The 23,007-nt window shown below is 58.1% G+C and overlaps 2 protein-coding genes across 7 annotated transcripts; both read left to right on the forward strand.

The window, feature by feature from the left end:
- Window positions 1-2,608: 2,608 nt before the first annotated feature.
- On the forward strand, window positions 2,609-8,310 carry PRR14 (proline rich 14). 2 transcript variants are annotated; one of them, NM_001280324.1, is given in 12 exon segments: window positions 2,609-2,697; window positions 3,487-3,558; window positions 3,682-3,850; window positions 4,617-4,738; window positions 4,810-4,999; window positions 5,261-5,304; window positions 6,125-6,234; window positions 6,524-7,112; window positions 7,249-7,318; window positions 7,400-7,491; window positions 7,766-7,837; window positions 7,930-8,310. In NM_001280324.1, coding segments are annotated over 11 exon segments (1,761 nt in total). In that variant the 5' UTR covers window positions 2,609-2,697; window positions 3,487-3,535; the 3' UTR covers window positions 8,210-8,310.
- A 2,009-nt stretch (window positions 8,311-10,319) lies between these two features.
- On the forward strand, window positions 10,320-22,692 carry FBRS (fibrosin). 5 transcript variants are annotated; one of them, XM_009430661.5, is made up of 18 exons: window positions 10,320-11,863; window positions 12,149-12,328; window positions 13,066-13,101; window positions 13,190-13,219; window positions 14,306-14,354; window positions 14,445-14,745; window positions 16,104-16,405; window positions 16,601-16,806; window positions 16,921-16,965; window positions 17,192-17,287; window positions 17,524-17,592; window positions 18,396-18,425; window positions 18,803-18,874; window positions 19,204-19,321; window positions 19,426-19,506; window positions 20,444-20,527; window positions 20,656-20,863; window positions 20,953-22,692. In XM_009430661.5, exons 1-18 carry the CDS (start codon window positions 11,408-11,410, stop codon window positions 21,527-21,529), a joined length of 2,940 nt encoding a protein of 979 aa, XP_009428936.4. In that variant the 5' UTR covers window positions 10,320-11,407; the 3' UTR covers window positions 21,530-22,692. The 5 variants fall into 5 exon arrangements, with proteins under 5 accessions (XP_009428936.4, XP_054525277.1, XP_054525276.1 ...); XM_054669302.2 differs by lacking the exon at window positions 18,396-18,425 and having other exon boundaries at window positions 11,264-11,863; XM_054669301.2 differs by lacking the exon at window positions 13,190-13,219 and having other exon boundaries at window positions 11,264-11,863.
- The last annotated feature ends 315 nt before the right edge of the window (window positions 22,693-23,007 follow it).

Below are 23,007 nucleotides of genomic sequence, written 5' to 3' on the forward strand. Positions count from 1 at the left end.
GAGGCTGTGTGGGGCCCTCTTGCTAATGCATCAGCATACACTGGGGTACACCCCACAGTGTGTCCACCACCTGTGTAGGCAGTGGGCAAAGTAAAGTTGTTGAAATAGGAAGTCACAAAAAGAGCAGAGGTGAGACCGCAAGATCATGAGGGCTCACATTTGCTGGCCTGGGCTAAGGGCCAAGACTGCCACAGTCCAACTTAGACTTCCATTTGATGAACTCTAGCACCCCAAGTTAGGGTCACACTGGTGGGCTCTTCCTACCAAATACTCAGGTCCAGGACTTTTCTTTGGACTACATCTTTTACCCTTGGTGTCATTGACTTCAAGAGACCTAGAGAATCAAAACTCAGATTAGGGCCAGGTGTGGTGGCTCATGCCTATAATCCCAGCATTTTGGGAGGCCGAGGCGGGCAGATCACTTGAGGCCAGGAGTTCGAGACCAGCTTGGCCAACATGGCGAAACCCCATCTCTACTAAAAATACAAAAAACTAGCCGGCCGTGGTGGTGAGCACCTGTCGTCCCAGATACTTGGGAGGCTGAGAACGAGAATCGCTTGAACCCAGGAGGCGGAGGTTGCAGTGAGCTGAGATGGCGCCACTGCACTCCAGCCTGGGTGACAGAGCGTCTCAAAAACAAAAAACAAACAAACAAAAAATACCTGAAAACTCAGGTTAGGCCTACTCTGCTTTTGAAGGTTTTTCCTGCCCTGGGGCCTGAAAAGCACCTGTGGGGTTTAGGTCTTAATTTGGCAAGGTTGAAAGAATCTCCAAGCACTCACAGCTGGATGAAACATCACTGTACCTCCTCAGGCACCCATACTGCCAGCCCTGATCCAGAGGGAGAGAGAACACCTCTACGTGGAAGAACCACGGCGGCCTGCTCCCACCAGAAGTCTGAATTGGTTTCCAGAGGACCCAGCGGACCTCCTGTTACAGAGATGCTGTAGTCCTGGAAGAACGTCTCCCTGCATGAGTCCTTAGGGACGGAGCTGGGGAGCCTCCATTTCCCACATAAGCCCTTCTCGATTATGCTTTCCATATCATCCCTTGTTTGTTTGTTTGTCTGTTTTGAGACAGGGTCTCTGTCGCCCAGGCTAGAGTGCAGTGGCGCGATCATAGCCCACTGCAGCTGCGACCTCCCAGGCTCAAGAGAGCCTCCCACCTCAGCCTCCTGAGTAGCTGGGACTACAGGCGTGCGCCACCATGCTCGGCTCATTTTTTTGTATTTTTTTTTTTTTGTAGAGATGGGGTCTTGCCATGTTGGCCAGGCTGGTCTTGAACTCCTGGCCTCAAGTGATCCGCTATCTTCTGCCTCCCAAAGTGCTGGGATAACAGGTGTGAGCCACCACACCCGGCCCTGTTTTATCACTTTCATCACTCAATTCCCTGAGAATTATGACACCTAAACCAGGAAGCACCTCTGCACCTTATCTCGGACCCAGGATTCTAGGCTTCAGGGTCTCTCGTTCTGTTAAGAAAACAAAATAAGGACTGGTGCTGGGTGCTCACGCCTGTAATCCCAGCACTTTGGGACGCTGAGGCGGGAGGACTACTTGAGCCCAGGTGTTCAAGATCAGCCTGGGCAACATAGCGAGATCCTGCCTCAAATTAAAAAAAAAAAAATTAAAAAAGAAAAGAAGGACTGGTTTGGACCAGGGAATCTGGGGAAGGAGAACTAGTGCAGACATGGGCTTTGGTTAAGCGGTCAGGGCACCTTCATAGCGCTGCAAGAAGCCACTACATGCCCACTTCCTCCCCACCAACAGCCCAGCTCCCGGTAAAGGGTCCATGACGCAGCTCCTCCAAGCAGCAGCGTCCCACCCTGATCCCTTACTCCTCAGGACTATTTACACCTCCCCCATCCTGCGGGCCCCACTTGAGACAGTGGTTCCTGAGAGCCGGGCCCCACTAGCAAGCCAAGGTATATTCTTGGCCTCCTGCAAAGATGCCCCTGTCCTATAGACCTCTGCGCGGACCGTGGGCACCCCCACTTCTCCAGGAATAAGTAGGTAGGCAACACTCAGGGGAAGTCAAGCTTAGCGCCCCCAGTCTCCTCCCCACTTCGGCTCGGTCCCATCTCTCCAGGACAAGGCGCCAGCAACGGAGCCACAGGCCGCACCAGCCCGTCTTTGATCCCGGGTGTTCGGACTCAGGGCCTCCACCACCCCCTCCTAAACTCGGACCCTGGGCCGTGGGAACCCAGTTTAGGAACCCAGGAAGATGCCGGAACCGTCCTCAAACGAGGCCACTCTAGGAAATTGGGAATTTCACATATCGTTAGCACTCAGTCGACGTTTATTGGCTTAAGAACGAAAGAACCGGAAGATGCCCTTAAAAAGCGTGGCGGCACTCTAGCTTCAATCGGTTGCCTCAACATATCAAGAAACCTGGCATTGTATATGGCCCTCAAAAGATGACGCCACCCGGTCCACCACGGTTCAACGAGGACTAAGACATCTGCCCTCAACCATCATGGCGGCGCCACTCAGTTTGGCTTCCTGCCCCTAGGGATGATGGCCGCCAGGTGGCTTCACTTAGTTTCTCACCACCCCGGAAGACGGGGACCGGCGATTGGGCGGTGTCCAGAGGCTCCGAGAAGAAGGCCATCGGCGGTTGGGCAGCGTTGGGTAAGCTTGGTTTTAAAGGAGCCGGAGGTGGGAGCTGCGGAAGACCCGGGATCCACGGGAGGCGGCGGTGAGCAGCGCTTGGGGGAGGGCAAGGAGTGGCTGGAGAGAGGGCGGGAGTGGGGGCGGGGAAGGAAACTTCTGAACCATCTGGTCCCGGGCCGGGGGAGACCGCTGGGCGGGGACGCGAGGAGGGAAGGGGCGTCTGTGGGCGGGACCTCCCGGGATTGGAGTGAAGGGGGTATCTGCTTGACAGTGGATCCCTGGGGATCTACGCTGAGTTCGGAGATGCTCCAGCTCGGGCCGCCCCTGTCTGAGCGGAGCTTTGCGGCGCTGAAGCTTACAGGGGAAGGAAAAGCCTCGCCCGGCGTCTGATTGGCGGAACCGCGCTGTAGGATTCTTTCCTCAGGGATCCAGTCTAGGGGATCTGGTGGGATGGAGGGTCGTCGATGTATGGAGTATTGCTTTGGAGTCCTCGGCCACTCGCTGGGAGAGGAGGAGGATCGCAGAGGGATCCAGCGGAAATAGCCTCCCAGGACCGGGATCCCCGTGGATCCCGGGGGATCTCGGGGCATAATCTGCAGGGACAAAGGCCTCGGGAGGCTCGGGCCGCGGGAGAACTGGGGCCGCTGCATTCTGGGTTCTGGCGGCAGGTGCCAGGCAGGGCGCGAGTGATCCGCTGATCGAGGCGGTGGCAGCGGGAGGACACCCGCTCCGGGCGACCGGCCGGGGGCGCCCTTTCGCGCCCCAGGGCTGCGGCCGCTGGGCTACGGGGAGCCGCGGGCGGACCATGAAGGGCGGAGCCCCAGGGAAGGGGCCGGCCCTCACCCCCCGCTCCCCCGCTCCCCCCTTACCCCAGGCCGCAGCCTGGGATTCCCCAGGGACCCCCCGGAGCCGCCGCGTCTCCCATGGACTTGCCCGGGGACTCCAGGTGAGAGCGTACCCGGCCCGCCTGTCTTGACCCCGGGAGATGGGGATCCTGGCGACCGTGCCGGGAAACTACAGAGCCAGCGACAGGTTCGGGCGACCGTCCTCTGCTTCTTTCACCCTCCAGCCCGCCTGGCCAGCCGCGTCTGTGCCGCCAGCCTCTGACTCGAGCATTATGGGGAGCCAGGAGCCCGAAACGGCCGAGGCTGCAGCTCCCGGGGGCCCCTTCTCCCCTGGAAAAGGCCTCTCGGCGGGTCCTGGCCGTGGTGCTAGAAGATGTCATGGCTGTTCACAGGGTGAGCCCTCTGAACCAAGAGACTCTCTATTCCCCCATGACTTTCCTCACTACCAAACTCGGGCCAGATCCCTACTGAGGATAACTGAAGTCCAAATCCATCATTGTTGTACTCAGCCCTCAGGCAGCCTCCCTCATGGTAGAGTCCTGCTTGGCTCCCACTTACTCCAACCTAGAATTGGGCAGTGCCCATTCCACCCACCAACGATTTTGGGCTGGAACCACATCCCTGTAACTCTGAGAAACTCTTCTGCTTTTTTTTTTTCTATCTTTTTTTTTTTTTTTTTTTTTTTAGAGACAGGGTCTTGCTATGTTGCACAAGCTGGTCTCAAACTGGCATCAAGTGATCTTCCCATCTCTGCCTCCCAAAGTATTGGGATTACAGGCGTGAGCCACGGCGCCGGGCCGAAACTCTTCTGCTTTCTTCCCAGCCCAGCCTCCTTAGGAAGCAGGCTGAGGTCTTTGACTCCACTGCACAGATAAGAAAAACTGGCCCAAAAAAGGCAGTGACCCACCCTAGCTCACCCTGCCTTTTTCATTTCTCTAAACAGCGTGGATGAGATTACCCAGGTCCTACACCTGCAGTTTAGGACTCTTAATATCTGGCCCCTAATTCAGTCCAATTCATCTCTTCTCTTGGGATCCGAGTGAATTCTAGCCCCAATCTCTGTTATGTTTGTGGCTCAGGGCACTGTTAGGCACAGGGAAACCTTGTCCCATCCAGCCTCATTCTATCACCTTGCTCTTGACGCCTCTTTCTCTTCCAGGTCCCCGTGGTGCCCTCAAAGGAGACCTCCATACCACAGCACCACAGCTACCGTCAGGATCCTGTCCACAGGCAGCCGCCTGCCTCGCCACCCCGGCAGGCCGGGTGGTCCTCGCAGGCCAGGTGAGCATGGCAGGATGGGGGTAAGCCGAGGGCCCAGCTGAGCCATTTTAATCTTCCTGTTCCCTCGCTAGGCCTCCCGACCCTCTGTGTTTGTGTCGCGAGCCCTTGAGCCGCATCCACCGGACCTCTTCCACCCTGAGGCGGCGATCAAGGACAACCCCTGGCCCAGAGGAGGGCCCTTCACAAAAGGTGGACCGGGCCCCCCAGCCCACCCTGGTGGTGATGCTGGAAGACATCGCCAGTCCTAGACCCCCCGCTGAGGTATGGGAACTGAGGGTACGGATGTCAAGGGTTCTGCTGGGTTCCAGCAGGGATAGAAGGGTAGGAGGCCTGAGTCTTAGGTGGGTTTTTCTTGGGGTGAGGAGGATGGCATTTTAGGTGGCAGACACTGCCTGAGCAAAGACTATATAAAAACGTCTTTGGCGTGAACCCAAGCAGCTATCCGGGAACTGAAAGAGTCAGGATGTGGGGCACTAAGGAGGCTTCCCTGCCTCCCCACAAACATCCCCTATTTTTATCCAGGGCTTCATTGATGAGACCCCCAACTTCATCATCCCAGCACAAAGGTGAGAGGGCTGGAGTAGGGATTATCAAAGGATCCAGGCAACAGCCATCATCCAGGTAGCCAGAGCTAGGGGCATCGGGACTGATTGATCCAATCCTTCCTCGTGGCATCTTAAAAAGCCTTAAGGGGCCGGGCACGCTCATGCCTAATGCCAGCACTTTAGGAGGCCAAGGCAGGAGAATCGCTTGAGCCCAGGAGTTTGAGGCCAGCCTGGGCAACCACATCACTGTGACCATATCTCTACAAAACGTTTTGTTTATTTATTTGTTTGTTTTTGAGACGGAGTTTTTGCTCTGTTGCCCAGGCTGGAGTGCAATGGTGCGATCTCGGCTCACTGCAACCTCTGCCTCCTGGGTTCAAGTGATTCTCCTGCCTCAGCCTCCCGAGTAGCTGGGATTACAGGCATCCGCCACCGTGCCCGGCTAGTTTTTGTATGTTTAGTAGAGACGAGGTTTCACCACGTTGGCCAGGCTCTTGAACTCCTGACCTCAGGTGATCCACCCGCCTCGGCCTCCCAAAGTGCTGGGATTACAGGCGAGAGCCACCATGCTCAGACAAGATATTGTTTTAAATTAGTTGGATGTGGTGGTCCATGCATGTAGTTCTAGCCACTTGGGAGGCTGAGGTGGGAGGACTGCCTGAGCCTGGGAGTTCAAGGCTGCAGTGAGCGAGATTGTGCCCCTGCACTCCAGCCTGGGCCACAGAGCAAGGCTCTGTCTCAAAAAAAAAAAAAAAGAAGAAGCCTTAAGGGATAGGGGAGTTGCTGGCTCAGGTGGGATACCTGGAAGTTCCCCTAGCCTTTACCTTGCCCTTCACCCCAGAGCTGAGCCCATGAGGATAGTTCGCCAGCCAACGCCTCCACCTGGGGACCTAGAACCCCCATTCCAGCCATCTGCTCTGCCTGCAGACCCTCTGGAGAGCCCACCAACAGGTAAGGACTTGGGTAGAGATCGGATGAGACTTGGGTGTCTGGGACATCCTAGTTGAGCTTGGAAGTGTCAGGTACAGAGGTGGGGATAGGGCTTAAGCCACCTCCCAGGGCAGGGCTTGGTATATAAAGACGGGATGTTGATGTCAGAGGCTTGAAGTTCAATTCTTAAATGCAGAACTTAGTGTTTTAAGGGTGGGCTAATTCCCCTGTGCACAAAGTTGAGCATGTGGGGAGGGGCTGAGACACTGCAGCCAAGGAATATCCACCTGTGACCCTCTCCTTTCCTCAGCCCCAGATCCTGCTCTGGAGCTCCCATCCACCCCACCACCGTCCAGCCTTTTACGCCCCCGCCTCAGTCCCTGGGGCTTGGCCCCGCTCTTCCGTTCCGTCCGCTCCAAGCTGGAGAGCTTTGCTGACATCTTCCTCACGCCCAACAAAACCCCACAGCCCCCACCCCCGTCCCCCCCAATGAAGCTGGAGTTGAAGATCGCCATCTCAGAGGCCGAGCAGTCTGGGGCTGCTGAGGGCACTGCGTCTGTCAGCCCCCGGCCCCCAATCCGCCAGTGGCGAACTCAGGACCACAATACCCCAGCACCTCTCCCTAAGCCCTCTCTGGGCCGAAGCTACTCCTGCCCTGATCTGGGGCCCCCTGGCCCAGGTACCTGCACCTGGCCACCTGCTCCACCCCAACCAAGCCGACCACGGCCGCGGCGGCACACTGTGGGTGGTGGGGAAATGGCCCGAGCCCCGCCACCCCCTCGGCCCTGTCTCCGGAAAGAGGTCTTCCCTCTCGGAGGAGTGGGAGCCTCCCCTTCTCTCGCCACATCTTGCTCGTCCACGGCATCCACTTCCTCCTTCTCCGAACCAGCAGAACCCAGGTAGTGCTCTCAAAAAACCCCCTTGAAGCCTGGCTGCAGCCTGGTCCCAGCCTCCTTCCCTGAGTATCCAGTGGGCAGGAGACGGGGGATAATGCAGTGAATCCTGTTTGTCCCTGAGCCTTGACCTTCTTGGCAGGTTGGGTTCAACCAAAGGGAAGGAGCCAAGAGCCTCAAAGGACCAGGTGCTTTCAGACCCTGAGACCAAGGTAGGCATTCAGATCGGGTAGAAGAGACTAGTGGGGGCCTGAGCCCATGTCACTCTTTCACCCTCTGCCCCATTTTTGCAGACCACGGGAAAGGTTTCTCGATTCAGAATACGCAGAACACCAGCCCGTCCTCAGCTAAACCTTACACCAATGGGACTGCCTCGACCAATCAGGTGAGGGGCTCACTGGGCATTGAGCCGTCTTGGCCAAACAGATGCAGGCTTATGTCCCCTGAAGTATAGCTTTGTCTCCCCTCAGGGAGCACAGTCCAGCCTGAAAGATTCAATTCGGTGTGGGGATGGTTTGTGCTCAAAATTGCCTGTCTGCCTTATGTAGCACTCCTGGCCCTGACATGTCCCAGAAACTGAAATACAGACCAGGCCTTACCTGTCCCTTCAGGCCCCACTGGCCCAAGGTTTCTCAGTGGCCTCTGCTCTTTGCTCACAGGTTGAACAAGAAAGAGTTCAGCTTGGAAGAAATTTACACCAACAAGAATTACCAATCACCCACAACCAGGAGGTGAGACACTTGGAAGGCTAGAGGGTGGCAGAGGGAAATCTGGAGTTGTGGAGCACCCTGATAAAACCAGCTCCTCTCCCTGCCTTGTTCAGGACCTTCGAGACCATCTTTGAGGAACCCCGGGAGCGCAATGGGACTCTGATTTTCACCAGCTCAAGGAAGCTCCGGCGGGCTGTGGAATTTCGGGACAGCAGCCTTCCTCGATCACGGAGGCCGTCCCGTGGGGTCCGGGCTGCAGGGGGCAGGACTGTTCCTCCCAATGTGGCCCCCAGCCCTGATGTGGGCCCCCTGCTCCAGCAGCGGCTGGAGGAGCTAGATGCCTTGCTCCTGGAGGAAGAAACAGTAGATCGGGAGCAGCCCCACTGGACCTAGGTGCCCCATCTGTTGGTCATCCATCCTGAAGGGACAGGAAACCTCCCAAGCAGTTATTTTTTTTCTCTATATTTCTAGTAAAGTTTTCGATATGTTTCTGATTCTTTTGTATCTCTAGCTGAGTTTAAGATTGATTTGGCTGATGTTTCTACGTTGACCCCCAAAGGTCTGGGAACTGGGGCTGGTGCTAGAGATGGTGACAGGGGTTGGGTACAGAGTACAGGGACGGGGTGAAGTGGTCACTTGAGATAGATAGATAGATAGATAGATAGATAGATAGATAGATAGATATAGATGGAGTTCCGCTCATGTCACTCAGGCTGGAGTACAATGGCACGATCTTGGCTCACTGCAACCTCTGTCTCCCGCATTCAAGCGATTCTCCTGCCTCAGCCTCCCAAGTATCTGGGATTACAGGCGTGCGCTACCACACCCGCTAATTTTTGTATTTTTAGTAGAAACTGGGCTTCACCATGTTGGCCAGGATGGTCTTGAACATCTGACCTCAGGAAATCCACCTGCTTTGGCCTCCCTAAGTGCTGGGATTGCAGGCATGAGCCACCATGCCCGGCCTAGAGATACTCTCTTGCTTAGAGGATTCTCCTGTGTGGAGGGACACTTCTGAATCAGTGCCAGATGATACTGTGACCCTAGACCGTGGTCTGGGTTCTCCCAGTTCATTTATATCAAGGAGACTGAAAGGCCTATAGTGGGTCAAGGCCTTGAAGATCAAGATGGCCCTGAATTCCTGCTAACATGCAGGCCAGGACCTGCTGCTGGATTCAAGAGCTACGGCTAGGCCAGGTGCGGTGGCTTACACCTGTAATCCCAGCACTTTGGGAGGCCGAGGCAGGTGGATCACAGGAGCCTAGGAGTTCGAGACCAGCTTGGCCAACATGGTGAAACCCCGTCTCCACTAAAAATACAAATATTAGCTGGGTGTCTTGGTGTGTACCTGTAATCCCAGCTACTCAGGAGGCTGAGCCAGGAGAATTCACTTGAACCCGAGAGGCAGAGGTTGTAATGAGCTGAGATCGCACCACTGCACTCCAGCTTAGGGAACACAGCCAGACTCTGTCCCCCCCCCCAAAAAAAAAAAAAACAAAACAAAGAGCTAAGAGTAATGGGCCATAATGAAGCACTCACGACGACTGTCATAGGTGCTTGACCTGCACATGTCCCTGCGACAGGGAATTAGTCATTTTATGGACGAGAAAGCAAGGCAGGCATGTCAGCGCGCTGTCCACTTTTAAAACGGTAACCCGGGCAACCGAAGGCCAGAAATGGCTTTCTCTTTTTTTTTAAGCCAGTCACATTGAGCAGTGGGGTGCATCTTTCATAACCGAGAGGCATCACAGGGCAGTGGCTGACATAGACGTGGCTAGGAGACTACCAGCCCGTCTGTGCGCGCATTCCTTTCCGTCCCAGTAAAATGGGGCTGACAGCATCTCCCTCGTGGAATTACTACCAAACGCAGTCACAAACGCGGAGAAGCGCTCATGCAGGTGCAAGGCGTTTTCGAATTGCTAGCACTCGGGACCGCTGCCAGCAGCCGCGCCTGGAAGGGACGCGGCTGCCTGTTAGTGCGGCCGGCGCAGGCACAGCACGCGGCCGCTCGGGCCACCCCGGGCCGCGGAACGACTCGCAAGCAGCCAGCCTGACGGCGCCGCCGCCACGCGCGTGCGCGAGACGCCAGGCTGTCTGTGGGCCGCGCCGAGCGGCGGAAAGGCGGCGATGACTTAACTGGCTGCGGAACGGAACCTCTTGCAGCCGCGCGCCCCCCGGCGGCCAACCGCCCCCAGCGCCTCAGGCCCCGCGTCTCCGCCCCTCGCCTCGACGCCGTCAGGAGACCGGCCAATAAACAAACAGCAGGAAGAGGCGGGGCCCTGTGGTAACCGCCCCAAACACCTACTTCTAACCAGTCGAGTCACAAGACTGGGGGGAAGGGCGGAGCCAATCTGACGTAACCCAATCCAAGATTTGAGGGTGGTTACATGCACCCACTCCCTCGGGTTTGGCTCCGCCCCTCACCTTGACGTAGCCCTCCCAGCCTATCAACGACTGCGCCCGTTGGGGGTGAGGGGAAGGGGGCGGAGCGTGGGAGGAGGCCGAGAGAGGAAGGAGGCGTAGGCTGAGGAGGAAGAGGGAGGAGGGGTAGGGAAGTCCTGGCGGAGAAGCGCCCTAAGACTCCAAAGGAGACAACAGGAGTTTGTGCTGGAGCTCCCCCGCTGCCCATCGGCCGTTCCGGATCCCCTAAGGCCCAAGTCGGACAGAGACGGAGGAAAGGAGGAAGAGACTTTTATGTCGGCGGACAGAGGAGCTGTACCCGTCACCGTTGCCTCACATCCGGGGCTTTGGAGGGCTGGCCTCGCTGCCCCGCCCCGCCTCGCGCCTTTCATGGCGACCGGAGGCGGAGGCTGGAGGAGCTGGGCCCGGAGGAGGCCCCTTTAAATCTCCTTAAAGGGGTGGCCACTGAACTCGGCGGAGTCCAACGCCAGCCTTAAAGGGGAAGCCGCCGAACAGACGCTGACAAATTGAGAACTGTGCCGTTGGGAGAACTGGGGCGAGTGGGGTTTTTCTTTACGTCCTCCTCCCCCACACACAAGAAGTCTTTTAAATTCAACTTAAAGGGGAAGTGGCCGCTTGTGGAGGACTAGAAACTAACTCCGAGCCCTTAAAGGGACGGCCTGCTGTTAGAAGGACCCTGGACTCCTTAAAGGGGTGGCCTCTTTGAGCCGGAGGACTTGAGACACTTTTAAAGGGGAGGTCTGCGTTTCGGGGCGAGCTTTCGGCCCCTTTTAAAGGGGTGGCCCTTCCTCTTCCTCGGGGAGACTTGCCTCGACCCCTGGCAGGGGGTGGCCACCGCACTAGGCCGCCGGACATTGTCGGGTCGTCTTAAAGGGGCCGGGAGCTGGACAACTTGGGGCCTCGCCTTAAAGGGACGGCCGCCCCGTTTTCGCCGTCGCGGCCTCGCCGAGCCCGCAGGGGGGGCCCTCGGGCTTGTCGCCCCGGGGGCGGCGCCGGCTCCCCGGGCCGTGGCCTTGGGGCAAGCTCGGGGCCAGCAGATCCGGCTTTAAAGGGGAAGCCGTGGCCCTCTCGTCACTGTGCAGCCGCCAGCGCCGCGCCTGCGACCCCGGGCCTGCGGACAGGCCGCTTCGGGCCCCGCCGCCTCCGGATGCGGCGCTGAGGGCGGTCGCCATGGAGACGGCAGCGGCCGCGGCCCCGGGTCCGGGCTGGGCAGCAGAGGGGGAGCGCCGACGGCGGCGCTGCTCGCGCCGAGACCGAGACCGGGAGCAGCGGCGCCGCCGAGGTCCAGGCGGCGACGCGCCCCGGGCCCTGTTGGCCGCCCCGCGCGGCTCCTCGTCCTCGTCGTCGCCGCCGCCGCCCGCCAGGCCTTGGTCGTCAGCTTCGTCTGGAGAGCGGCCTGGGGGCCCGAGACGCCGGCGGCCCCGTCCGAGACCTCGACCCCCGCGACCCCGAGCTCGGAAGCGGCCTGCCGGCTCGGGCAGCCGCGGGGAGGAGGAGGAGGAGGAGGAGGAGGGGGGCGCAGACGACGGCGAAGCCGAGGAGGAGCCTGAGGAGGAGGAAGAGGAGGAGGAGGACTTGATCGATGGCTTCGCCATCGCCAGCTTCGCCACCCTCGAGGCCTTGCAGGTGGGGCCTAATGGGGCTAGGAGGCTTTGGGGGTTTCCGAGGGGCAGCAAGGAGGGTGCAGTGCCCCTAGTGGGTGGAGTTGAGGGGGGAATGCTGGCACCCCAAACCAGAGCAACCGGCTCCTCTGGCCAGGCCTCTGCCCCGCCCTGGGGTGGGAGGAGGTAGAGCTCGTCTCTGGGGACCCGGTTTCCCAGCCCGAGGGGTACTTCGGCAACCTGGTCACCCCTAGAGGAGTTGGGAGCTTGCCCTTTTCCATCCATCTCAGCCCCACCTCATCCTCCACAGAAGGATGCATCTCTTCAGCCCCCAGAGCGACTGGAACATCGGCTGAAGCATTCTGGGAAGCGGAAGAGGGGGGGCTCCAGTGGGGCCACCGGGGAGCCAGGGGACAGCTCTGATCGAGAGCCTGGCCGGCCCCCTGGGGATCGGGCCCGAAAATGGCCCAATAAGCGGAGAAGAAAAGAGGTGAGCTTGTCCCTTAAAACTCTTTAGGCAGAATGTATTTCCCACAGCCCCGTTTTTCATCAGCAACGCCACTGCCCCTTGTAAACAGAGACCCCAGTTTCTAAGGGCAAAGAGGCAAGCAGGGCAAATTTGAGCCCTTACTCATCTGGGTCTGACGAAGGCCTGTCTACAGTCAGGTGCACCTACTTTTGCCTGGTTCTGTGTCTACTTCAAACGTTTTGATAATTCAGAAAGGCGTCAAAGGAACATAGTTGGGTCGTAAATTAATTGTGGTTCCTGCCCTTCCTCGAGGTGGTGGCAGTCCAGCAGAAAAGAAATAGCCAGCAAGCAAACACCTAGACCTTAATTTGAGAAGCTACAGAAGACAAAGATGGGGAGAGATGCTACAGAAACCCACATGAGGAAGCCGCTTGTGCTGCCTGGGGGATGGGAGGAGAGTTGTGGTTGGGGAAAGCCCCCTAGGATGTCTTAGTCAGGTCCTGAAGTATAGTCAGAAGTTTGCTAAGAAAAGACACGGGGAAAAGTTGTTTTGGGCAAGAGCATGAAGACGTGAGGACCCGGCGTATTTAGAGAATGGAGAGAGCACTGGGACCCGGGTGGGCAGTGGCGGGAGAAGCAGCTGGAAGGAGAGGCTGAGAGTAGATCCTGGAGGCCCGTGAGTGCCCTGCTGGGAGCTGCGACTTTCCCAGCCGCCTCAGCAGCCGCCTCCCTCACCTCTGGACTCTGGTCTTCCTCAGGCGTCCTCCCGTCACTCTCTGGAAGCTGGATACATAGTAAGTGCTATCCACCTGTCCTGGCCCCTCCCTGCTCCACCCTGGGCCTCTTCCCTCTCGTGACACCTCTGTCTTTCCTTCTCCCCAGTGTGACGCGGAAAGTGATCTGGACGAGAGGGTGAGTGGGGCTAGAGCTTGGGTGGGCAGTGTCACTGCTTGTAAAAGGGACTGCAGCATAAAGGCCTTCTACGTGCAGCAGACAGCCTTCCCTTGAGTGAGAAACATGGCTTAGGTTGAGTCAGGATTAGGTTTTTGGGAGGAACGGGGGTGGATTGGGAGGGTAAATGGCGTCATTTTTTCTTTTGGTGACTAGGGGTTAGCTGACCAAGGAATGGAGGGTCCATGCTTTGGCATACTATCCTTTCCAAAGCCCTTGAGCTACTTCTGGTTCTCCACGGAAACCCAGAGTGGCTGTGGCACTGAGATGGGCCTTCTGCCCATCTTAGAATGAAGATCTAGATTCAAGTCTGAGCAGAGACCGCAGATAGAGTAGTGAGGACACTAAATCATTGTAGTCAGTGTAGGGACTCAGCCCATAAAGGTATATTTGAGTTTATCCTTAGGGGCGATTTGCTTGTTGTGAGATAGTATGTCCTAGAAGTTAATGCTCTACCCATTGGGCCCATGTAAGTAACTCAATTTGCACTCCCTGATGTGTGTCTTGTTTTTGTTTCAAAAGTTGGCTGGATAGGACTGTGGTGAACCAGAGGGTTCTTGTCAATTTCCGTCATCCATCTCTATCTGTCTAGGCTGATTGTTGCTACGAGAACAGGGGGCCCATTCTTGAGGCAATCTGCAAGCCTGAGTTTTAATGAGGAATCTCCGGATTCTTAAATATCTGCAGTTGGTTTAAAACTTTTACCAACGCTGGTGGACCAAATAAATCTGTAAGCGAGGGAGGCCTGTGGGCCAGCAGCTAGTGACCTCTGACGTTTTGGTTTGGTTTGCCTGCTTCTCTACTGCTTCAACGCTGCCTCCATTTAGTCCTCTTGGCCTTTCGGATTCTTGGGGTCAGCTGCTCCACTCTGCTTTTTCTCCAAGCTCAGCCCCCTAGAGCCCAGTCTTTGATGGATCTCAGCTAAACTGAAGGAACAGACTTGCCACTACCACCAGTTCCTAGCAGCCTCCAGAGGCTATTTGGCCTTCCTGGGTGGAGGCCTGGCCCACCCACAACCTAACTCTATCCCTTGCCCTTCTTCCCCAGGTCTCCGATGATGACCTCGACCCATCCTTTACTGTCTCAACCAGCAAAGGTTGGTCCCAAGGTCTGGGGCTGGAGGCACGGGAGGGCAGTGGGGTGAGCATGAGCCTCAACTGAGCATGTCTGCCATCCTGCCCCACAGCCTCGGGCCCCCACGGCGCCTTCAATGGGAACTGTGAAGCAAAACTCTCCGTGGTCCCTAAAGTGTCGGGCCTGGAGCGGAGCCAAGAACAGCCCCCGGGGCCCGACCCGCTGCTAGTGCCTTTCCCCCCAAAGGAACCACCGCCTCCACCGGTCCCTCGGCCTCCTGTCTCACCCCCTGCACCCCTGCCGGCCACTCCCAGTCTGCCACCCCCACCCCAGCCCCAGCTGCAGCTTCGGGTCTCACCCTTCGGCCTGCGCACTTCTCCATATGGCAGCAGCCTGGACCTCAGCACTGGCAGGTGAGTGGTCTTGGGGGGTTGATGCGGTCCGGAAGGGCCTGGTCAATTTGGTGGCGGGGACACAGGATGGTACCTGTGGGGTATGACTTGAAAAAGGATTCTGAGACTGAAGAGTTTGAGAAAAACAAATGGAAAGAGATGACTGCAGGACTTATTTGAGTCCGTTACACATTCCCATGCAGGGGAATCCAGGCTGTGCTGTTTCCCAGTTGTGTTTGCTGGTGAGAACATTTTTTCAGGCAGGCAAGTCTGCTCGGAATAGTGTTCTTTGGAACATACTTTGGGAAATGCTGACATGATGGTTAAGAGCGCTGGCTTTGGTGTCAGACCCAGATTCAAATTCTTGCTCTGACGCTTCCTGGCTGTGTGATTTTTGACAAGTCACTTAACCCCTCTGAGCCTCGATTTCCTCTTTCTGTCAAATGGAATAATCATAGTACTTTCATCTTAACGCTGTTGTGAGGATTAACTACGAGTGAATGCAGTGTTTCCCAAAGTGTGTACATTCAGCATCAGTGATATATGGGATGATTTCAGGTCTTACGTGAGTAAACTTTAAAAAATAGTCCTGAGTTAGCTTTTGTGAACTTTAGAAAGCTGAGTGTCATGCCTCAGCCCCTTGATTTCACACGCGATTGCTTAGGGGGAGGCTAAGTTAAAAAAAAAAAAAAAAGGGAAATTGAGTTCTTAAAAGAAGCCATTGATGCAGTTCAGATGGTTACTTTGCTGGGCAGCAGTGGGGAAGGTGGCGTGGAATGTTGGAGACTTGGATTAGCTTTTAAAGCAGGTGCCAGCACTTGGCCTACAGCAGGTGCTTGCCACAGGGTAAGAACTATTGACACTTACTATTGATGTTCTATTTTGTCACCGTCATTGTCATTGTTATTATTGAGAAAACTAAGGCTCAGAGAGGGGCAGTGACTTGCTCAAGGTCACCCCGGGCATTCATGGCAAGATGGGCCTAGAATTCAGGTCTCCTGACTCCCAGGCCAGGCCAGTGTGGTGCTGCTTCCACTGTTGTAGGGTGGGACCCCAGGTGGCTTGTTCTAATTAAGCGTCAACATGAATGATCTGTTCTGTGCTGTGGTTGAGTCAGAAAGGGAAAGTCATCTGGCCAGAGATGGCAGAGGCAGCTGTGTGGATGCAGAGACCTAGACAGGGAGAAATAGGGGTTGCTGGGTGTGGGAGGCACCTCAGTCTGAGAACGGATTCCCTCGGTGGGGGGCGGTCCTGGGGCCGGGTTCTGCCACCTCCCGTGTTGGAGAACCAGGGTCACGGTATCACCCAGGCTTCTGACCCCCTCCCGTCAGAGCTGGCACCTCCCAACCCCTCACTCATCTCCCCACTTCTCTCCCCAGCTCTTCACGGCCGCCCCCCAAGGCCCCGGCCCCTCCCGTGGCTCAGCCTCCCCCCTCATCATCCTCTTCGTCCTCCTCCTCCTCATCTGCCTCCTCCTCGTCCGCGCAGCTCACCCACCGGCCCCCGACGCCCTCACTGCCCCTGCCTTTGTCCACCCACAGCTTTCCCCCTCCCGGGCTGCGGCCCCCCCCACCACCCCACCACCCCTCCTTGTTCTCCCCTGGCCCCACCCTGCCCCCACCCCCACCCCTGCTGCAGGTGCCAGGGCACCCTGGGGCCTCAGCCGCTAACGCCCTTTCTGGTGAGTTTGGGGTCCTGGCCGGGGGGTGGGGGGCCATCACCCCGGGCTCGGGCCCAGTTGGCTTTGGGGCACCTGAGCCTCAGCAGACAGCAGGGCTTGAGGGAGTGGCTCGAGGCCAGAGGGAAGGCAGTCACCTGGGCCCAAGGAGGCTGATGTGGCGACAGCATTAAAGCCTTCTCCCGTCCCCTCCCACAGAGCAGGACCTGATCGGCCAGGACCTGAACTCTCGCTACCTGAATGCCCAGGGTGGCCCTGAGGTGGTGGGGGCAGGGGGCTCGGCCCGGCCCCTGGCCTTCCAGTTCCACCAGCACAACCACCAGCACCAGCACACCCACCAGCACACCCACCAGCACTTCACCCCTTATCCCCCGGGCCTGCTGCCACCCCACGGCCCCCACATGGTGAGCTCCTCATTGGGCTGGCGATGAGGCTCGGAGGCCTCTGGGGAGGGCATGGCTTCTGGGGGAAGGCCCGGGTCCCTGGCTGGCAGCTTACTCTTCCCTTCTCTTCCCTAGTTTGAGAAATATCCAGGAAAGATGGAAGGCCTTTTCCGACATAATGTGAGTGTGTGTGTGCGTGTGCGTATGGGGTGTGTGGTGTGGGCGTGGATGCATCCATGCTTGTGACCCTGACTGCTGGGGTCCAGTCTTCAGCACAAAAGCAAGAGCCTTGAGCCTGGGACAGCTCCCTGGGGGGCTTTAGGGTGGAGGCCCGTGGACTGACGGGCAGGCTGGACTTGGGCTGCGCCTCCACCCCCACCTGGACTAGTCCCCCTTCTCTCCACAGCCGTACACGGCCTTCCCTCCCGCAGTGCCCGGGCTGCCTCCGGGCCTCCCGCCGGCCGTCTCCTTTGGCTCCCTGCAGGGGGCCTTCCAGCCCAAGGTGAGCTCCCAATCCAGACACTACCACCGCCTACCATCTTGACAAACCCAGACACGCCGGGTCCGAGCACCCTCCTCCCATTCCCCAAAGTCGTGCCCATCCTCCTGCCCTGCCCTGCTGCTCCCAGTTTTCTCCAAAGCCATGATCCCTCCCTGCCCAGTGTCCCAGCTTGGTTCTGGATCCCTTTGTGCTTGGTGCCAGCTCTCCTGTCTGATCCCTCCACTCCCCTTTCCCAGAGCACGAACCCTGAGCTGCCACCACGACTGGGGCCGGTGCCGAGCGGGCTCTCCCAGAAGGGGACACAGGTGAGGGGGCCAGGGCAGGTCCTGGGGGAGCTGGAACGTATGTTGCGGGGAGAACAGAACTGACTTGAGGAGAGTGAACTGCTGATTCCTCCCTTGAATTCACAATCGGGTGTTCCTGGGTGTCTAATAGAGGGAATTTCTGTAAATAGCTGGCTTTCCCAGGAATGAGGAATGAGAGTTTCATGAGCTTGTCCCAGGAATAAGATGATTAGGACAGTGGTTTTTGTAGTGGTTTTCAAACTTTTTAATAAAGTTACAAAACACTTTTTTTCCAAATGACATCATACCAGGAAGCCCTGTTCGGAAAACAAAAGATAAGCTGCCCCTTGGTGAAGTGAGGAGAGCCAGAGCCTCCCTCCCCTTAGCACTTGCAGCAGTGTAGACCCCAGGGCTGCGGGAACGTTGTGAAACGCACAGGACCAGTTTCCTACAGGGAAGACTAGGCCAGAGGTTTTCCAACTTCCTTCAAAGGCATTTTTCCTAAATAAATCTTAAACAGACCGCTATACTCTAAAGTTGGTAATAGGAGAGCTTCTCTGAGAAACCTGTCCTGCCTGCCCCCTCACCACCCGCAGCCTTCCAGCAGGGCAGCTCCCTGGGGCTTGGTTCAGAAACCTTGTGCTGGAGGAGAGATGCCTAGACTGGGAGAGATGGGGAAAGGAGTTTGGGCCTGAGCGGGAAGGGTTTGAGGGAGTCCCAGTGTCTCAGGCATGTTGGGGGTGAGTGGATGCTGTGGAGATGCGAGGCGCCTGGCCCAGGACTCGGGTCTGAGTCGCCTCCCATCTCTCCTTTGCCATCCCCAGATCCCCGACCATTTCCGGCCACCTTTGAGGGTGAGTTGTGTGAGGACCTCAGGCTGCATGAGGCTGGGGGCTGGTGTTAGCATGTTTGGCTAAGGGGGGTTTTGCTTACGAATAAGTGAGAAGCCCAGAACATGGAGGCAGCCAGATGTGGAACAGCAGAGAGTGAGGGCTTTCAAGTTGCAGACCTGGGCTCGGATGGAACTGGCCATGGGACCTTGGGCAAGGCAGTTGATCTCTCTGAGCCTCAGTTTCCTAGGCTGTAAAATGAACCTAGTCATCCCTTGGTTGTAGGAATGATGAGTAGGGATATTTTGTGGCGAGGCTGGGCCCAGAGCCAGGCCTGGAGTGGATGATGAGTGAACGTTCTTTCCTTCCCTTTCCCTTTGGTCATCCTTCTGGGGCGGCAGAAACCAGGGAAGTGGTGTGCCATGCACGTGCGTGTGGCTTACATGATCCTGAGACACCAGGAGAAAATGAAGGTACTGGGGCCGGAGGGCTGGGGAGAGTGGGTCTCAGAGTCAGGGGAAGACTGAGCTCTGGGCATTGGCCCTCAACAGAGCTCAGCAGAATCTTGGCCAGAAACATTCTCTCCTGTCCCCCATCACTGCTGAACAGTTCTATGGCTGGCACCTTAGTTCTCTGGCTCATTAGGGGGCTGCTCAGAGAAGGCTCCAAGAGAGGCAGAAGATAGGCATCCAGGCCCCATCTGGGTGCCAGCCAGCCTTTGGAGGGGAACCACGGGTGAGAGAGCAAGATGGGGACCAGACCGGCTCCTCATGTACTGCCCCTCTCCCTGTGTCCCACACAGGGTGACTCCCACAAGCTTGACTTTCGGAACGACCTCCTGCCCTGCCTTCCGGGGCCCTATGGGGCCCTGCCCCCTGGGCAGGAGCTCTCCCACCCGGCCTCCCTCTTCACTGCGACTGGTGAGTCTGGCCAGCCCCCTCGGGCCTGAGGTTCCCTGTCTATAGCCTGAGGCCCAGCTTGTGCCCACTCAGCCTCATCAGAATCTCCCACCTCTCTGCCCCAGGTGCCGTCCACGCTGCAGCCAACCCTTTCACGGCAGCTCCCGGGGCCCACGGACCCTTCCTGAGCCCCAGCACCCACATTGGTAAGAGCCAAGGGCGTGTTGGGCAACCCAGGCTTTGTCCCTGACTTCCAGGAGATGGAAATCAGACCCAGCAGGCAGCTGGAATGCAGGATAGACCTGGTTCCACTTGCTTAGTGACCTTGGGCAGGTTACTCTACCCCCTCTGAGCCTTGATTTCCTCATCTGTAAAATGAGTAGGGAAGGGCAGGGTGACTTCAGTCTCTGCCAGCTGGAGCCCTGTCTCCCAGTAGCCAGTGGCAGGGGCAGTACGCCACCTGGAAGGGGAAGGTGGGGAGGCCGTGCTGGCCCAGGGGAGAGCATGGCCACTGACTCCTAGGATCTTGGCAGGCTTCTTGGGGAGGTTTCACCTGGGTTTGGGTGGACAAGGAGGAGTTGAGCCTGGTGGCTTGGAGAAAGGTGTTCCTGGCTGGGGACGTGGTGACATTCCAGTGGCGGGATAGGTTAGTTGTTCTGTCTGGCTGTGTGACGCATGCATGAAGTTAGGGTCAGGTCGGGAAGGGCCCTGCATGTCAGGTGGGGGGAAGCCAACAAGGTCTTCAGGCTTGCTGCGGAGCGGAGATCTGCTGTGATGGGTCCAGGCGGCTGGTGTTGGGGAGTTGGGGAGAAGAGCGTGACTTCATGTCAAGGAAGCCCTGGGTTGGTACCGCTCCCTGGCTAGATGACCACCGGCAAGTCATTTCACCTCTCTGAGCCTCTCTGTTTTATCATCTTCAAGTGGGCATGATCCTAACCACCTCTTGGGCTTTTTGTGAGGTTAACCGACAGGGTGCTTGTCAAAGCTCAACACCTTCCTGGCCCAAGGAAGTGCTCAGCACATGGCTGCTGAAAGCAGGCAGCTGAGGACTCCAGGCACCGGTCCTGCCTCTGCCCAGCCAGGCCTGGTGCCTGCTCAGCACCGGCTGCCCAGTGCTCTGACCACCCCCCTTTCCTCCCACAGATCCCTTTGGGCGTCCCACAAGCTTCGCCTCTTTGGCTGCCCTCTCCAACGGGGCCTTTGGAGGCCTGGGCAGCCCCACATTCAGTGAGTGCGGGTGCGGTGGGGTCGGGGGGCTGCGGCCACAGGGTGAGAGCTCAGACGGTCTGGGAGGAGGCCTGAACAGGGCCTCCCACTTCTGGCCCCTGTCACTCTCTGCTTCACCCTCTGCCCAGACTCCGGCGCCGTCTTTGCCCAGAAAGAAAGCCCAGGGGCCCCACCAGCCTTCGCCTCCCCACCGGACCCATGGGGCCGCCTGCACCGCAGTCCTCTGACCTTTCCTGCCTGGGTCCGGCCCCCTGAGGCCGCCCGGACTCCAGGCTCAGACAAGGAGCGGCCTGTGGAGCGGAGGGAGCCCTCCATCACCAAGGAGGAGAAGGACAGGTGTGCCTCCCACCCACCCCGCCCCTGCCCCACCCTCAGCCCCTGCTGCCCCTGGAGAACTTCATTCTCTCCCCACGCCTGCCCTCCAGGGACCTCCCCTTCTCACGGCCCCAGCTCCGAGTTTCTCCTGCTACTCCCAAGGCCCGGGCTGGTGAGGAGGGGCCTCGGCCAACCAAGGAATCTGTGCGGGTAAAGGAAGAGCGGAAGGAGGAGGCTGCCGCCGCCGCCGCTGCTGCTGCTGCCGCCGCCGCTGCCGCCGCCGCAGCAGCCACTGGGCCCCAGGGCCTTCACCTGCTCTTTGAGAGGCCCCGGCCGCCCCCGTTTCTGGGCCCTAGCCCACCAGATCGCTGTGCTGGCTTCCTGGAGCCAACCTGGTTGGCAGCACCCCCACGCCTGGCAAGGCCACCCCGCTTCTATGAGGCGGGTGAGGAGCTAACTGGACCCGGGGCCGTGGCCGCTGCCCGCCTCTACGGTCTGGAACCTGCTCACCCCTTGCTCTACAGCCGCTTGGCTCCTCCACCACCACCTGCTGCGGCCCCGGGAACCCCTCACCTTCTCAGCAAGACCCCACCGGGAGCCCTTTTGGGGGCACCACCTCCGCTTGTGCCCGCCCCCCGGCCCAGTTCCCCACCTAGGGGCCCTGGCCCAGCTCGGGCTGACAGGTGAGGGGAACGGGGGGGGTCGGGGCAAAGCTCCATCTCCCCTTCCTTTAACCAGGTCCTAGGGCTGAGGTTTTAAGCCAGGGCTGGAGGGCAAAGGTCATAACCTCACCAGCCACCTCTGAGGTCATGGAACTTGGGAACAGAAGCCTCAACCCCCACAAGACCAAGCATCACATGGAGTGTAGGGTCACTGGGAGAGCAGAGGTCACAGCCTCTAGAGAGGGAGAGGGGCGTGTGCATGGGAGTGTGGCTCATCTCGGGGGCCATGGGGCCTCCTGAGGTACACCTTTGCCCCTGTAAGGGCCTCTAGGCCCTGGGCCTGCCTCCCCAAGGGCTCACTAAGCCAGAGGCCAAAGTGCCCCCTCCCGTTCACCTACCACCCAAGTCCTCATGCCCTCCGAGGGCTGGGGGAGGAGGGGCTCAAGGAAGGGGGGTTCCATGTACATATTTATCACCCCTTTCACATAGCCCCAAGACCTTTTGTACATTTTTACAGGGGTGCCCCTCCCAACAGTTCCCTTCCTGGTTAATTAAACCCTCAGACTGGTGCTGTGTTCCTAGCCTCTGGCCTCTCTGTGGGGGAAGGGGACTGCAAGGGGAAGAGCTGGGAAGGGACAGTCAGGCTTCTCCCTGGGAAGGTGGGGCCAGCAGGAGATGACCAACAGGGGGCAGGACCTGGGGACCTGGGCTGGAGGGAAGGGCAGAAGCTTCCTACTTGGCTGACAGCCCCGGTTCCCCCAACATGTTCCCGTTCACTCTGCCCCCACCCCCAAAGGCTCAGCCTCTAAATCTCAGACTCCACCACTTCTTAATGGCTCAGTCCCCCTCACCCCATTTCCAAGTGCCCCCAGGACTCCTGGGCCCTGCTTCCCTGAACCCTGTTCTCCAAAACCCTGCCCCAGGCTAAGGGTGGCCAGAGAAGGTCACCATGTACCACACACCAAAGAAGGGGGTCGGCCCAGGGGTGGGCGACACAGGCAGCTTCTTCGGCAGCCTCACGGCAGCAACCCCAGCCTTCCCAAAGCAGCAGGCGCCTCCAGGCTGGGGCCCAACCTAGAAGGCAGGGGTCAATCTAACAAAACCCTAACGTTGACTTTTTTCCCCGGTGGGGCTTCTTCTGTAACATGACTTGCGAATATTTATATAAAAACGAGTGTTACAATGAGACCCCCGGCTCCTCTTTGAGTGTGTGTGGGGTGGGTTGGACCAGGGTGGGGTGTGTGGGTCCTTGGGTAAGGGAGGGATGAGGACAGTACTGTCCATATCCCGCCAAGGTTTTCCTCCCTGCCATCCACTGGGCAAGTTGGTCTGCCACTTCTGGAGGGATGGGTTCGAGGGTTGGGCACTGAAGTTTTTCACATTGTTTTTCTATAACCCAGGAATACATAGTATGTAGGATTCAAGCAACCCAGTAAGACACTGAGCAAAACATTAAATTTCTCCTTCACCTGCCAACCTTCCCAAGCCCCATCCCCTTCCCCA

Source organism: Pan troglodytes, chromosome 18, assembly GCF_028858775.2.
Source record: "Pan troglodytes isolate AG18354 chromosome 18, NHGRI_mPanTro3-v2.0_pri, whole genome shotgun sequence".
NCBI lineage: Eukaryota > Metazoa > Chordata > Mammalia > Primates > Hominidae > Pan > Pan troglodytes.

What these genes read in the sequence shown, in the direction of transcription:
- PRR14 (XM_009430635.5), top strand. Translation starts at nt 3,536, where the DNA reads ATGGACTTGCCCGGGGACTCCAG. An exon ending in TCTGGAGAGCCCACCAACAG is followed by an intron (nt 6,235 to 6,523) that starts GTAAGGACTTGG and finishes TCCTTTCCTCAG; the next exon opens with CCCCAGATCCTGCTCTGGAG. An exon ending in TCCGAACCAGCAGAACCCAG is followed by an intron (nt 7,113 to 7,248) that starts GTAGTGCTCTCA and finishes CCTTCTTGGCAG; the next exon opens with GTTGGGTTCAACCAAAGGGA.
- FBRS (XM_009430661.5), top strand. Translation starts at nt 11,408, where the DNA reads ATGGAGACGGCAGCGGCCGCGGCCCCGGGTCCGGGCTGGGCAGCAGAG. An exon ending in CTCCCTCTTCACTGCGACTG is followed by an intron (nt 19,322 to 19,425) that starts GTGAGTCTGGCC and finishes TCTCTGCCCCAG; the next exon opens with GTGCCGTCCACGCTGCAGCC. An exon ending in ACCAAGGAGGAGAAGGACAG is followed by an intron (nt 20,864 to 20,952) that starts GTGTGCCTCCCA and finishes CCTGCCCTCCAG; the next exon opens with GGACCTCCCCTTCTCACGGC.